Below are 13,125 nucleotides of genomic sequence, written 5' to 3' on the forward strand. Positions count from 1 at the left end.
CTACCTAAGGTCTTATTTCTGTGATCCATATTCACTATATTCTTATTTATGTAATTGTGAACTCAATTAAAACAAAATATTGTACACACTTTGCTCCACACTAAAGGGATGGTATCCCAAACCTGTCACTTTATGCACATGCACTTTATTCATTCACTTGTATCAGATGTATGTAATTTGAATTGATTGTAACCACACCCTGATGGGTTGGACATTTTGTAAATGTCTTTATATGCCTTCACTTTCACTGTTTCCAATATATAATATATATTATACACACACACATTTTTATTTTTTTGTAGTTCCCCCAATGGTCTCCAATGCACAGGTGGGGTCTTCATAGGAAGACAGCTGTTGCAGCCTTGGATCATTCAGGAGCACCAAGGGTCAATAGGGGGAGCCGATGCATGGTCACATTTCACCAAGGCACCTGAGGGGGTTAAATGTGTGCAATCAACATTATCGTCAATCACATACATTAGCCCCAGGTGTCTGCATATTTAAATACCCACCCACCGAGGAATATTTACGTTGGGTGGTCAGAAAGGGGTTAAAGCATTGTACAGGGAGTCCCCTTGTAGCACTAAAAGCTGCTCCTCACAGATCAGTGATTCATCTCCGTACAGTATTAGAATGTATGGGCTCCGAGGTAGGGTTGGACGATATCAAAAATATTCAGACGATAACGATATTAAAAAATTTATCGCGATAACGATATATATCGCGATAAATACCCGTTTAAAAGAAAAAAAACACAAGGAGACGTTATACTGTATGGGGGGGCCACAAGGAGACGTTATACTGTATGGGGGGCCACAGGGAGACATTATACTGTATGGGGGGGGCCACAAGGAGACGTTATACTGTATTGGGGGCCACAAGGAGACATTATACTGTATGGGGGGGCCACAAGGAGACGTTATACTGTATGGGGGCAGCCACAAGGAGACGTTACACTGTATGGGGGGCAGCCACAAGGAGACGTTATACTGTATGGGGGGCCACAAGGAGACGTTATACTGTATGGGGGGCCACAAGGAGACGTTATACTGTATGGGGGGCAGCCACAAGGAGACATTATACTGTATGGGGGGGCCACAAGGAGACGTTATACTGTATTGGGGGCCACAAGGAGACATTATACTGTATGGGGGGGCCACAAGGAGACATTATACTGTATGGGGGCAGCCACAAGGAGACGTTACACTGTATGGGGGGCCACAAGGAGACGTTATACTGTATGGGGGCAGCCACAAGGAGACGTTATACTGTATGGGGGGCCACAAGGAGACGTTATACTGTATGGGGGCAGCCACAAGGAGACATTATACTGTATGGGGGGCAGCTACAAGGAGACATTATACTGTATGGGGGGGCCACAAGGAGACATTATACTGTATGGGGGCAGCCACAAGGAGACATTATACTGTATGGGGGGCAGCCACAAGGAGACGTTATACTGTATGGGGGGCCACAAGTAGACGTTATACTGCATGGGGGGCCACAAGTAGACGTTATACTGCATGGGGGGCCACAAGGAGGCGTTACACTGTATGGGGGGCCACAAGGAGGCGTTACACTGTATGGGGGGGCCACAAGGAGGCGTTACACTGTATGGGGGGCCACAAGGAGGCGTTACACTGTATGGGGGGCCACAAGGAGGCGTTACACTGTATGGGGGGCCACAAGGAGGCGTTACACTGTATGGGGGGGCCACAAGGAGGCGTTACACTGTATGGGGGGGCCACAAGGAGGCGTTACACTGTATGGGGGGCCACAAGGAGGCGTTATAATAAGGTCTTGTGGCCACAGGCCACCATACATGCAGTAATACTTTGCGATATACCTTTCCCGCGGCTGCCTCGCTTGTGTGCTCTGATTCTGACATCAGATGCCGGTGGGCAGAGATTTGAATATGGGAGCAAGGAGGAGGGAGAGCCGGGGCGGCCGCTGCGGGAAGTAGTAAGTTTATAATTTCGTCACCAGAGCACACACTAGTGAGGCAGCCGCAGGAAAAGTCTCTCCAGAGACACACAGTACTCACACAGGGGATCGATTCGCCACATATACAATAGAGCCGGCACTGGTAGGTGACGACTGTGATGATGTCAGATGGTGGGTGGAGACTTGACTAAGGGAGGCGGAGCAAGAAGAAGCCAGGCCAGGAGCGAGAGGAAGTAATGTTACTCAGCGGCAGCGCTATGCAAGGTGCAGGGGCGGGCGGGCGCACGTTTAGAAGCGGTCAGCGCACAATGTGAGCTGACCGCTTTGATGACGTCACAAAATACTGCGGTATTTTGGAAACAGCGATATCGCCGTTTTTTTTAATACCGCGGTATATCGTGATACCGGTATATGCCCAACCCTACTCCGAGGAGCCAAAGTAAGTTATTCACGAAGTCGCGCGAGACTTCATTCAATCACTCAGGTAGTTGATTTTTAAAGTGGAAAACCACTTTAAAACTTGTAACCGAACTCTGCTTCGGTCCCGTCTAGTACCTCTGAGCCGAAGCCGAGTTCAGCTTTAAAGTTTTAAAGTGTTTTTCCACTTTAAAAAGCAACTACCTGAGTTATTCAATGGAGTCTTGCGTGACTTCGTAAATAACTTATTTCAGCTTATCGGAGCCCATACATTCTAAGACTGCACAGTATTAGTCCGAAGTTTTGGATGAAGCATCTGAAGCTTCGCTCAACACTAACCATTATAGACGTCTGCGCCTATCTCTATGCACAGCTACAAGCGCCTAGAACACAGAAGAACGCCAATCAATAAATAAATAAAAAAACAACGTCTAAAAAATAGAGAAATGAACAAAAATATATATAGAAAACATTTTTTGGGGTTCAACAATAAGTTTTTATTAAAAAGTAAAACCGGCAGCTTTCACTTCGACTTGTACAGTAGAAAATATATATGAATAAATATCTGGTACGGAGAACATACCGAAAACCTGCTGTATTCAGTAAAACATGTCACATACAATGTGGCCTCCCCAGATAGCAACCTGCATACAAAATTGCAAAGCGACCCCCACATACAAAATTACACAGCGCGCCCCCCCCCCCCCCCCCTACAAGATTACACAGCGCCCCCCCCCGCATACAAGATTACGCAGCGCCCCCTGCATACAAGATTACGCAGTGCCCCCCCCCCCCCGCATACAAGATTACACAGTGCCTCCCGCATACAATATTACACAGCGCCCCCCGCATACAAGATTACACAGTGTCCCGTCCCCCCCCCGCATACAAAATTACACAGCGTCTCCCGCATACAAGATTACGCAGCGCAGCGCACCCCCCCGCATACAAAATGACACAGCGCCCCCCCCGCATACAAAATGACACAGCGCCCCCCCCCGCATACAAAATTACACAACAACCGCCCTGCATACAGGATGACACCGCACCCCACCCGCCCCTGCATACAATATTATCGCCCCCCCCCTCCTCTTCATACACTATTACACGGCCCCCACCTCTGCATACAGTTCTCGACCACAGCACACACAGGTACCTCCAGCACTGACAGACACTCTCTACCCCCCTCTATGAGTATGAGTGATGAGCAGCCATCCGTCACCTGCTCTGCAAACTCTCCAGCTTCCCCACCCTTCTATTTATGCTGCCGATTCAGAGTCACGTGACAAGAGAATGTCACATGACCCAGTGACGTCAGGAGGTCCGTTTCCTGTATGGAGTTTATCCGCTACCGTACAGCAATGGCTTCTGTTGATCTGAAAGAAGAACTGACCTGTCCTATCTGCCTAAACCTCTTCACTGATCCTGCAACACTGAAATGTGGACACAACTACTGCCAGGAATGTATTGAGGCTGTGCTAGATACACAAGAGAGATCTGCAGCCTTTACCTGTCCTCAATGCAGAACTGAGTTTCAGGAACGCCCTGTGCTGCAGAGGAACACCACGCTGTGTAACATAGCAGAGCATGTCCTTTCTCAGGAGGAACAGGAAGAGGGTGAGGTATTTTGTACCTACTGTGTTCACACTCCTGTGCTTGCTACTAAAACATGCCTATTGTGTGAAGCTTCGCTGTGTGACCTTCACCTGACCGTACACAGCAAGTCCCCAGAACATGCCTTAATCCAACCAACAAAGTCCTTCAAGAACAGTAAATGTTCTCTGCACAAGAAGGTCCTCCTGTATTACTGCGCTGAGGATGCTGAGTGTTTGTGTGTTTCTTGTTGCCTGGGCGAGAAGCACAGAGGACACAAAGTTGAATTATTGAATGAAGCCTTTAAACAGGAAAAAGAAAAACTAAGGATTATTCGGGACTGTATCTTTGAAGAAAGTAAAAAGATTGAAGAGCGAGTCCGGTGTCTCCAGGATCATCTAAGGAACATCTCCGAAAAAGCAGCCAGTATTCTAGTGAGAATCGGCATCCAGTTTAGAGACTTTAGGACGAAGCTAGATAACTTGGAGACTCAGGTTGTGAACGAGATCTTCAAGCAACAAGAACAGGTGTCACTAACGGTCTCTGATCTAATCCAACAGCTGGAATCAAAGCAGGACAGTCTGTCCAGGAATATATGTACGATCAAGGAGCTATGTGAGATGACTTATCCCTTACTCTACCTACAAGCAGACAGAGAGGACTTTGCTCATGTGGTGGATGATGACAGGAACCTCAAAACAATTGAACCTGATGATCTGGCTGAAGATGTGATCAGCCAGACCCTGATCTCTGGTATGCTGAACATCATGTCAAGCCTACAGAAGGGCTACTATGTGCAGGAGGCTTCTGGCATATTGCTGGATGAGAACACCGCTTCTAATGATGTACATATCTCAGATGACCTGAAAATGGCTTCCTGGAAAAGTGGAACTCTGGGTCGTCCAGAAACACCTGATAGATTTGAGAAAGATATAGTTTTGGGCAAGGAGGGCTTCTCTGATGGAAGACTTTACTGGGATGTAGAAGTAAGTAAGGAGGGAGGATGGAGAGTGGGAATGACCTATGCAAGTATAGGAAGAAAAGGAAATGATTCCCTAATTGGAAATAATAATAAGTCGTGGGGTCTGCGTAGGTTTGAGAATCAGTATTCAGTAAGGGCTCTTTCACACCTGCGTTATTGTCTTCCGGCATAGAGTTCCGTCGTCGGGACTCTATGCCGGAAGAATACTGATCAGGATTATCCTAATGCATTCTGAATGGAGAGTAATCCGTTCAGGATGCATCAGGATGTCTTCAGTTCCGGTACGGAACGTTTTTTGGCCGGAGAAAATACCGCAGCATGCTGCGCTTTTTGCTCCGGCCAAAAATCCTGAAGACTTGCCGCAAGGCCGGATCCGGGATCAATGCCCATTGAAAGGCATTGATCCGGATCCGGCCTTAAGCTAAACGTCGTTTCGGCGCATTGCCGGACCCGACGTTTAGCTTTTTCTGAATAGTTTCCATGGCTACCGGGACGCTAAAGTCCTGACAGCCATGGTAAGTGTAGCGGGGAGCGGGGGAGCAGTATACTTACCGTCCGTGCGGCTCCCCGGGCGCTCCAGAGTGACGTCAGGGCGCCCCAAGCGCATGGATCATGTGATCACATGGATCACGTCATCCATGCGCATGGGGCGCTCTGACGTCATTCTGGAGCGCCCCGGGAGCCGCACGGACTGTAAGTATACCGCTCCCCCGCTCCCCGCTCCTACTATGGCAACCAGGACTTTAATAGCATCCTGGGTGCCATAGTAACACTGAAAGCATTTGGAAGACGGTTCCGTCTTCAAATGCTTTCAGTACACTTGCGTTGTTACGGATCCGGCAGGCACCTCCGGCAACGGAAGTGCATGCCGGATCCCAACAACGCAAGTGTGAAAGAGGCCTAAGACATGACCGGAAAGAAATCCCATTAGTATACCGACCTACCTGCTATAAAGTGAGGATCTATCTGGATTATATGGCTGGACAGCTGTCTTTCTATGAGCTGGACGACTCGATGAGACACTTATATACTTACAATGCCACCTTCACCGAGGCTCTGTACCCAGTGATCGTTGTGTGGTCTAATGCTTGGGGGAGGGTCTTAAGTTAGGCTTGTTTGAATGTCCAATAGATACAATAGTCAGTAACCAGAGAGGATCCTAATACAGAGAGAAATGTGACTATTAACAATGAAGGATATCACATGACAATTAGATTTTTTCATGTTCATTTATTTCACAGCTCAAATCCTCTAATGAAAACAATGTGTAAATACTGAAATTGAGATCTACATAAATTGTTGTGACTTTTTATATGCATTTTTATGTTTTACACTGATCCTGTATTATACTCCAGAGCTGCACTCACTATTCTGCTGGTGCAGTCACTGTGTACATACATTACTTATCCTGTACTGATCCTTAGTTATATCCTGTATTATACTCCAGAGCTGCACTCACTATTCTGCTGGTGCAGTCACTGTGTACATACATTACATTACTTATCCTGTACTGATCCTGATATATATCCTGTATTATACTCCAGAGCTGTACTCACTAATCTGCTGGTGGAATCACTGTGTACATTCATTACATTACTTATCCTGTACTGATCCTGAGTTACATCCTGTATTATACTCCACAGCTGCACTCACTATTCTGCTGGTGGAATCACTGTGTACATACATTACTTATTCTGAACTGATCCTGAGTTACATCCTGTATTATACTCCAGAGCTGCACTCACTATTCTGCTGGTGGAGTCACTGTGTACATACATTACATTACTTATCCTGTACTGATCCTGAGTTGCATCCTGTATTATACTCCAGAGCTGCACTCACTGTTTTTCTGGTGGAGTCACTGTGTACATACATTACATTACTTATCCTGTACTGATCCTGAGTTACATCATGTATTATACTCCAGAGCTGCACTCACTATTCTGCTGGTGGAGTCACTGTGTACATACATTACTTATCCTGTATTATACTCCAGAGCTGCACTCACTGTTCTTCTAGGGGCTTTTGGAAATGGTCAAGCACCTAACAGCTTAGCAGAGCTAAGAGATTTACTTACATCAGATTCTGTACATTGCTATATTTCCGTATTATACTTCCCAGAATGGAAATCACAGGAGAAAGCTCTGTGCTGTGAGATTTTGGGTTTGAAGAACTGTGAATGCAGCTCTGGAGTAGAAGACCGTTACAATAAGCAATGTATTTTAGTTGTAACTTGTCAGATCTGTCCTTGTTCTTACATGGACAATTTAATTTATGGCATAAGCATATTGGTAGGGTGGCTACTTGCTTCACCCCAAAAATGTCATTGGGTGCCACACCCCTTCCCAGTAATGGGGCTGGGACAAAGTAGAAATAAAAAAAAAAAAAAAGACTTGAAGACCTAAAGGTGAGCTGCGCGCGTGCCCGAAGTGCTTCTCTTACCCTCAGTCAGTTACAGAGTGACATGTTGGGCGGCTCTAGTGTCTGGCTCGGGGCGCATGCGCATGTGCACTTCGCTGAACGAAGCCGCTGCCAGGAGTCCGCGGCGCATCAGGCTAAGCTTAGTGCGCAGGCGCCAGATCTAGCAGAGGGACTGGAGGATTGCGGAGGCGGGGCTGAGGTGAGGAAGTCGGCGAGGGGTGCGGGCGGGCACCCTGGGTTAACGTAAAACCCCTTGGGCACCTTAGGTAGGTGAGTGACAGCTTATAAAAAACTGTTTTTTGGGCTAATAGAGCCACAAGCAGGTTTAATAAGGGCAGTTTAGGATTCATGTTATTAGTACGGACATGGCCATATGTTTAGCTTATAGGGCTCAAATCTCATGACAGAATCCCTTTAACAATATTAAGCCGTTCAGTCACAAAGGGTTAATTGTTTTTCTAGCTGTGTGACTGGTACTTTCACTTTCACTTTGTGCCCCTTATCTCTAAACTACTAAAAGGTCATAAACACTTATTTAAGCCACATTCTTATCAGAACTGAGCTATAATGAGGGTTTATAATGTCAGAGATAATGAGCTGTCAGCTCTCCAACTAACAGAAAAGAGAGAAAATCCAGAGGCTGCTACCAGAGCACCTCAGCTATGTACAGAAAAAAGGGCTCCCTATTTTTAATAAGACCAATTGAAAAAAATCTTCGCTCAAAATGAGTACAATGCAATAATAAGGTTTACATAGCCTTTAAACCTTAACTTCATTGTGGCATCACTGTGTGCATTATCCCTTTTGAATTATGAAAACCAACATAATCATAAGCTTCTCTATTCGTGCTACCAAAGGTGGTCATGGTGGTGTGGTGCCCCATGGGTCCTTGTCCTTGTTATGGTCCTCTAGTCATGGCCACCTAAGGATCACGGCACATGTGGAGTTAAGGATAGCCTGCCTAGTCCAATCCTACAGGATAAGCACTGTATTACAAATTGCTAAAAAGGTTACTACTGGCTGTGCTAGGTGTCAGATCGTTGTCAGGACATTGCAGCTTTTATACCTTTCCATGGTGTTGATATTTCCTAATGGCAGTGGCCTCATTCAGTAGGATAATGCCCTGTCACACTGCAAAAATCTGTTTATCTGTGGGAATTGCTGGAAAAAAATCCAATGAATGGATACTACACCTCACAAATTACAGTATCAGCTGCTACAGTGCACCTTCAGTGGTCTTGTGAAGTCTTTGTGCAACGTACGGTTGCCGCGTCGTCTGGGGTATCCCTGGGGTTTATTCAAGTAAAGCTGCTGTTTAACTATATACAAGGTCTGGACTCAATCTTTCTTACAAATCCCTCAATTATTCCCCCTATTTATTGCTTCGGAGCCAAAGCCAGGGGTCCAGCCGTATCCAGGTAGGAGCACCGTGACACACATAAAGGAACATTTAAGGCTGCCCTATACCACTCGCATTCCTATACCTGGGTCGCATTACATAAAGGGCCCATTGCAGATACATCACTAATTCCAGCAAACCTTATGATTGGGGTGCAAGTTCTGTGTGATACAGCCATTTACGGGGTGTATTAATGGGAAATATACGTACGTTATATTCGCTGTTCTGCGGTGAATTGACATTATTATTTTTTATTATTTTTTTTGGGGGGGGTATATTAATAGGGAAAAAAAATACGTCTTAATTGCCGTTCTGCGGTGATGTTACATTGTACAGCCTTTTTTGGGGTGTATTATTTTACTTTTAATTTAATTCTTTTATCATACAGTATGTCAGACAGACAAGTGACAGGCCCTTCAAAGGAACAGGCAGTGGCCAAAATGTTTCTGTCGCAGGCAGAAGTAGCAGCAGAAGAAGGGGGGTGGCAGCAGGAGTCGCAGCGAGAGGCCTAAGCTCCCAGTGTCATCTAGCGGTCGTGTCAGCAACCCAGCGGTGCTTGAATGGTTGACTCGATCTTCGACTTCGTCGCAAGTGACATCAGACACCCCCAGCCAAGAGTCGGTTCCTCTCACACGACGCTTAGTTGGCATGGCCCAGAAGCAGGCCCTGTGCCCCCAACTGTCCTCAACCCAGTGGCGGATTATAATTGGGGGCGTTTAAGTCTGTAGGCCCGGCATCGCTGGGGGGCCAACGCCGACCCAAACGCCCACAAACTACGGCGGGGCACGGGAGCGCATAGTTCCCTGCCCCCCGATCACCGCTATGGGCTTCAGGCCTAATAGGCCTGAAGCCTATGCGGTAGTAAAATTTTGGCGCAGGCGGGCGTGATGACACCATTGCGCGCCTGGGTCTGGACGCAGCACACTGACGTGTATGCGCGCCTGCCTACCATCTACGAGTGAGTGCCGACTGGGACACAGGTAAGTATTAGCTTTTATTTATTTTATTTTTTGTGTGCCAACTTTGGGGAACATTACTGGGAGGCAGAAAAGAATATTACTGAAGGGACAGTGGGGGGCAAACTACTACGTGGGGGAAATTATTACTGTTGGGGCAGTGTGGGGGACAATTAATACTGTGGGGGCAGTGTGGGGTAAAATTACTACTGTGGGGGGAATAAATACTGTAGGGGCAGTGTGGGTGCAAACTACTATATGGGGGTAGTGTGCGGGATGTTGGTATTGGGTAGGAACTATATTGGTATTGGGTAGGCATTTCTATTACAAGGACATATTAGGGGACATTATTTTTCAGGGACACTATACAGGCATTATTACCTGGAGCACAATACATGATATTATTACTGGGGGCACTCTAGGGGACATTATAATTGCTGTAGACACTATAGCAGTGGTGGCGAACCTATGGCACGGGTGCCAGAGGCGGCACTCAGAGCCCTCTCTGTTGGCACCCACGCCCTGGAAAAAGTCTATGGGTTACCAATATGCCTTAGGGTACTTTCACACTTGCGTTCTGAAGATCCGGTAGGCAGTTCAGTCGCCGGAACTGCCTGCCGGATGCGGAAATCCGTGTGCAAACTGATAGCATTTGTAGATGGATCCGGAGGCGGATCCGTCTAACAAATGCATTGAAACACCGGATCCGTCTCTCCGGTGTCATCCGGAAAAACTGATCCGGTATTTATTTTTTTGCATTTTTAAAGGTCTGCGCATGCCGGATCCGACATTAATGCTGTAGCATGCTGCGGTATTTTCTCTGGCCAAATATCGTTAGATTGACTGAACTGAAGACATCCTGATGCATAATGAACGGATGCTCTCCATTCAGAATGCATTAGGATGAAACTGATCAGTTCTTTTCCAGTATTGAGCCCCTAGGACGGAACTCAATACCGGAAAAGAATAACGCTAGTGTGAAAGTACCCTAAGTCTTTTCCTGCCATTCATCGGCACAGGCAGAGCAATGAATGCAGGCAGGCTATTATAGCTAAATGTAAAGTACATGGAAAATATACTATATTGGACTGTAGTATTCAGGTTAAATTGCCGTGTTGGCACGTTGTGATAAATAAGTGGGTTTTGGGTTGCAGTTTGGCCATCGCTGCACTATAGGGATATTTGGGGGTCATTTATCAAACTGGTGTAATGTAGAACTGGCTTAGTTGCCCATAGCAACCAGATTCCACTTTTAATTTTAGACAGCTCCTTTTGAAAATGAAAGATGGAATTTGGTTGCTATGGGCAACTAAGCCAATTGTACTTTACACTAGTTTGATAAATGACCCCAATTATGAGAAATCTAACATGTCTGTAACAAACTCTGTAGAGACGAGATGCGGTGGAAGAATTAGTCATGGCGTTCTGGGGCAAATCTGCGTCTCATCTTCTCCTCCAAGTCTTTTTTAAATTATAATTTACCGTATTTTTCGCTTTATAAGACGCACTTTTTTCAGAAGAAGTCAATGCGTCTTATAAAGCAAACGTGCCCAGAAATATGGCCGTCACATTGCAGGCTGATATCTAGAGACGCACCTCCCAGTGTTAATAATGTGAGGCGGCGCCCTCTAGTAGGAAGTGTGGGGCGGGCGGCGGTCATTGAAGCGAAATGCCGCCAGCACGCATGTTTAATAGGACGGCCTGGATATAAAGAAGGGGAGCTCAAGGGCCGACCTGGACAGATACGTATTACATATGGCTCTAACCTCTCCTCATCTATAGGAATACACCCATGTACTGCAGTACCTGGATGAACTCTTTAGGATGAGGGGGGTTATAGTCACATTTAATATAAACACTGTCCAGGAGCTGTACTATTATTGGCCTAAGTGTTTGCATTAAATGTGACTATAACCCCCCTCATTCATAGGAATACACCCATGTGCAGCAGTGCATGGGTGAATTTCTGTGGATGAGGGGGGTTATAGTCACATTTATTATTAACACTGACCAGGGATTGTACCATAATTGACCTTTGTATATTAAATATGACCATAAGCCCCCTCATCTATAGGAACACACTCATGCACTGCAGTACATGGGTGCATTCCTATGGATGAGGGGGGTTATAACACAGGTGAATTACGGTACACTGGACAGTGTTTTATATTATATGACTATAACCCCCTTCATCCATAGGTGTGCACCCATGTACTGCACATGTTTTAGCCCACCTTTAGGTTGAAAATATTTTATTATTTTCCTCCTCTAAACCTGGGGTGCGTCTTATAAAGCGAAAAATACTGTATGTATTTTAAATTTGGCAACTAAAAATTTAATTTGGCTCCTAACTCTTTCAGTTTCAGAGCCAATGGCTCCTGGGTATTTTTGCAGTCGTATATTACACTACAGATAGCACAAGGTTCTCTGGGATTTATATATTGATGGCCTCAGGATAGTTCATCAATATGAGATTGGTGGGGGACCGACTCCTGGCACCCTAGCCAATAATCTGTTTGTGGAGACCGCGATGTTCCAGTGAGCGCCGCAGCCTCTTTGCTCAGCGCTGTCATTTGATAGCACTGCGCTTGGTATTGCAGCTCAGCCCCAATCACTCGGATGGAACTGAGCTGCACCTAGGCCATGTAACGATGAATGTGATGTCATATGGCCTAGGAAGAGACTCTGGCGCTCACAAAGCACCACAGCCTCTTCATATAGAAAAAATAAAATAAACTAAAATGGAGGGAGGGGCCCATCATGCACTTAATGCCTCAACCTGCCTCTGTCATTCTCTGTTCCCTCAGCGCGAGAAGTATTTTATATGCCTTTTCAGCGAGGACGAGCTACTAGAGGACAGTCAGCAGCTACTGCCCAGCCAAGATCTGGAGGAGACATGCGTCGCTTCCTCGGGTAGATGGGCAAGTAGTGATGATGCGAGTCGCGTGGGAGCTGGTGTTGCGAGCGGTCAGGCTCCTGGCCATCAGTGACGTGCAGACAGTAGCAGATGAGGATTATGTAGCCCATCGCACGTGGGAGCAGGGTGAAGAAGGGGCTTCATCATCATCAGGAAAAGAGGGTGGCAGCTTGCAGGCCTATGCGGTAGTGAAATCCCGGCACAGGCGTGTGTGATGATGTCATCACGCGCCTGTACCGGGATGCAGCACACTGACGTGTGCACACTTGCCATCGCGCGCCTGGACACTCATAGGTGAGTATTGAGCTTTTAGTTTTTGTTTTTGTTTGTTGTTTTTTAATGTCCCCCATAGCTGGCACATGGGGGGGCACAGGAGGACATATTAGTTAAGGTACAGTTATTCGGGGGCACATTACTATATTGAGGCTGGCTATGTGGGGGGAAATTATTATGGGTGGTATTACTGTGTGGGGGCAAATTACTATATGGGGCAGTG

The 13,125-nt window shown here is 46.4% G+C and overlaps 1 protein-coding gene across 1 annotated transcript; it reads left to right on the top strand.

Moving 5' to 3' along the window:
* The first annotated feature begins 3,687 nt into the window (after nt 1-3,687).
* LOC121005011 (nuclear factor 7, brain-like) lies at nt 3,688-6,151 on the top strand. Its single transcript, XM_040437501.1, has 2 exons — nt 3,688-5,071; nt 5,842-6,151. Exons 1-2 carry the CDS (start codon nt 3,696-3,698, stop codon nt 6,044-6,046), a joined length of 1,581 nt encoding a protein of 526 aa, XP_040293435.1. The 5' UTR covers nt 3,688-3,695; the 3' UTR covers nt 6,047-6,151.
* The last annotated feature ends 6,974 nt before the right edge of the window (nt 6,152-13,125 follow it).

Source organism: Bufo bufo, chromosome 6 (genome assembly GCF_905171765.1).
Source record: "Bufo bufo chromosome 6, aBufBuf1.1, whole genome shotgun sequence".
Classification (NCBI taxonomy): domain Eukaryota; kingdom Metazoa; phylum Chordata; class Amphibia; order Anura; family Bufonidae; genus Bufo; species Bufo bufo.

Coding starts and splice junctions, on each gene's coding strand:
- LOC121005011 (XM_040437501.1), top strand. CDS start 3,696: ATGGAGTTTATCCGCTACCGTACAGCAATGGCTTCTGTTGATCTGAAA. Junction 5,072..5,841: donor GAGAATCAGTATTCAGTAAG/GGCTCTTTCACA, acceptor AAGAGGCCTAAG/ACATGACCGGAAAGAAATCC.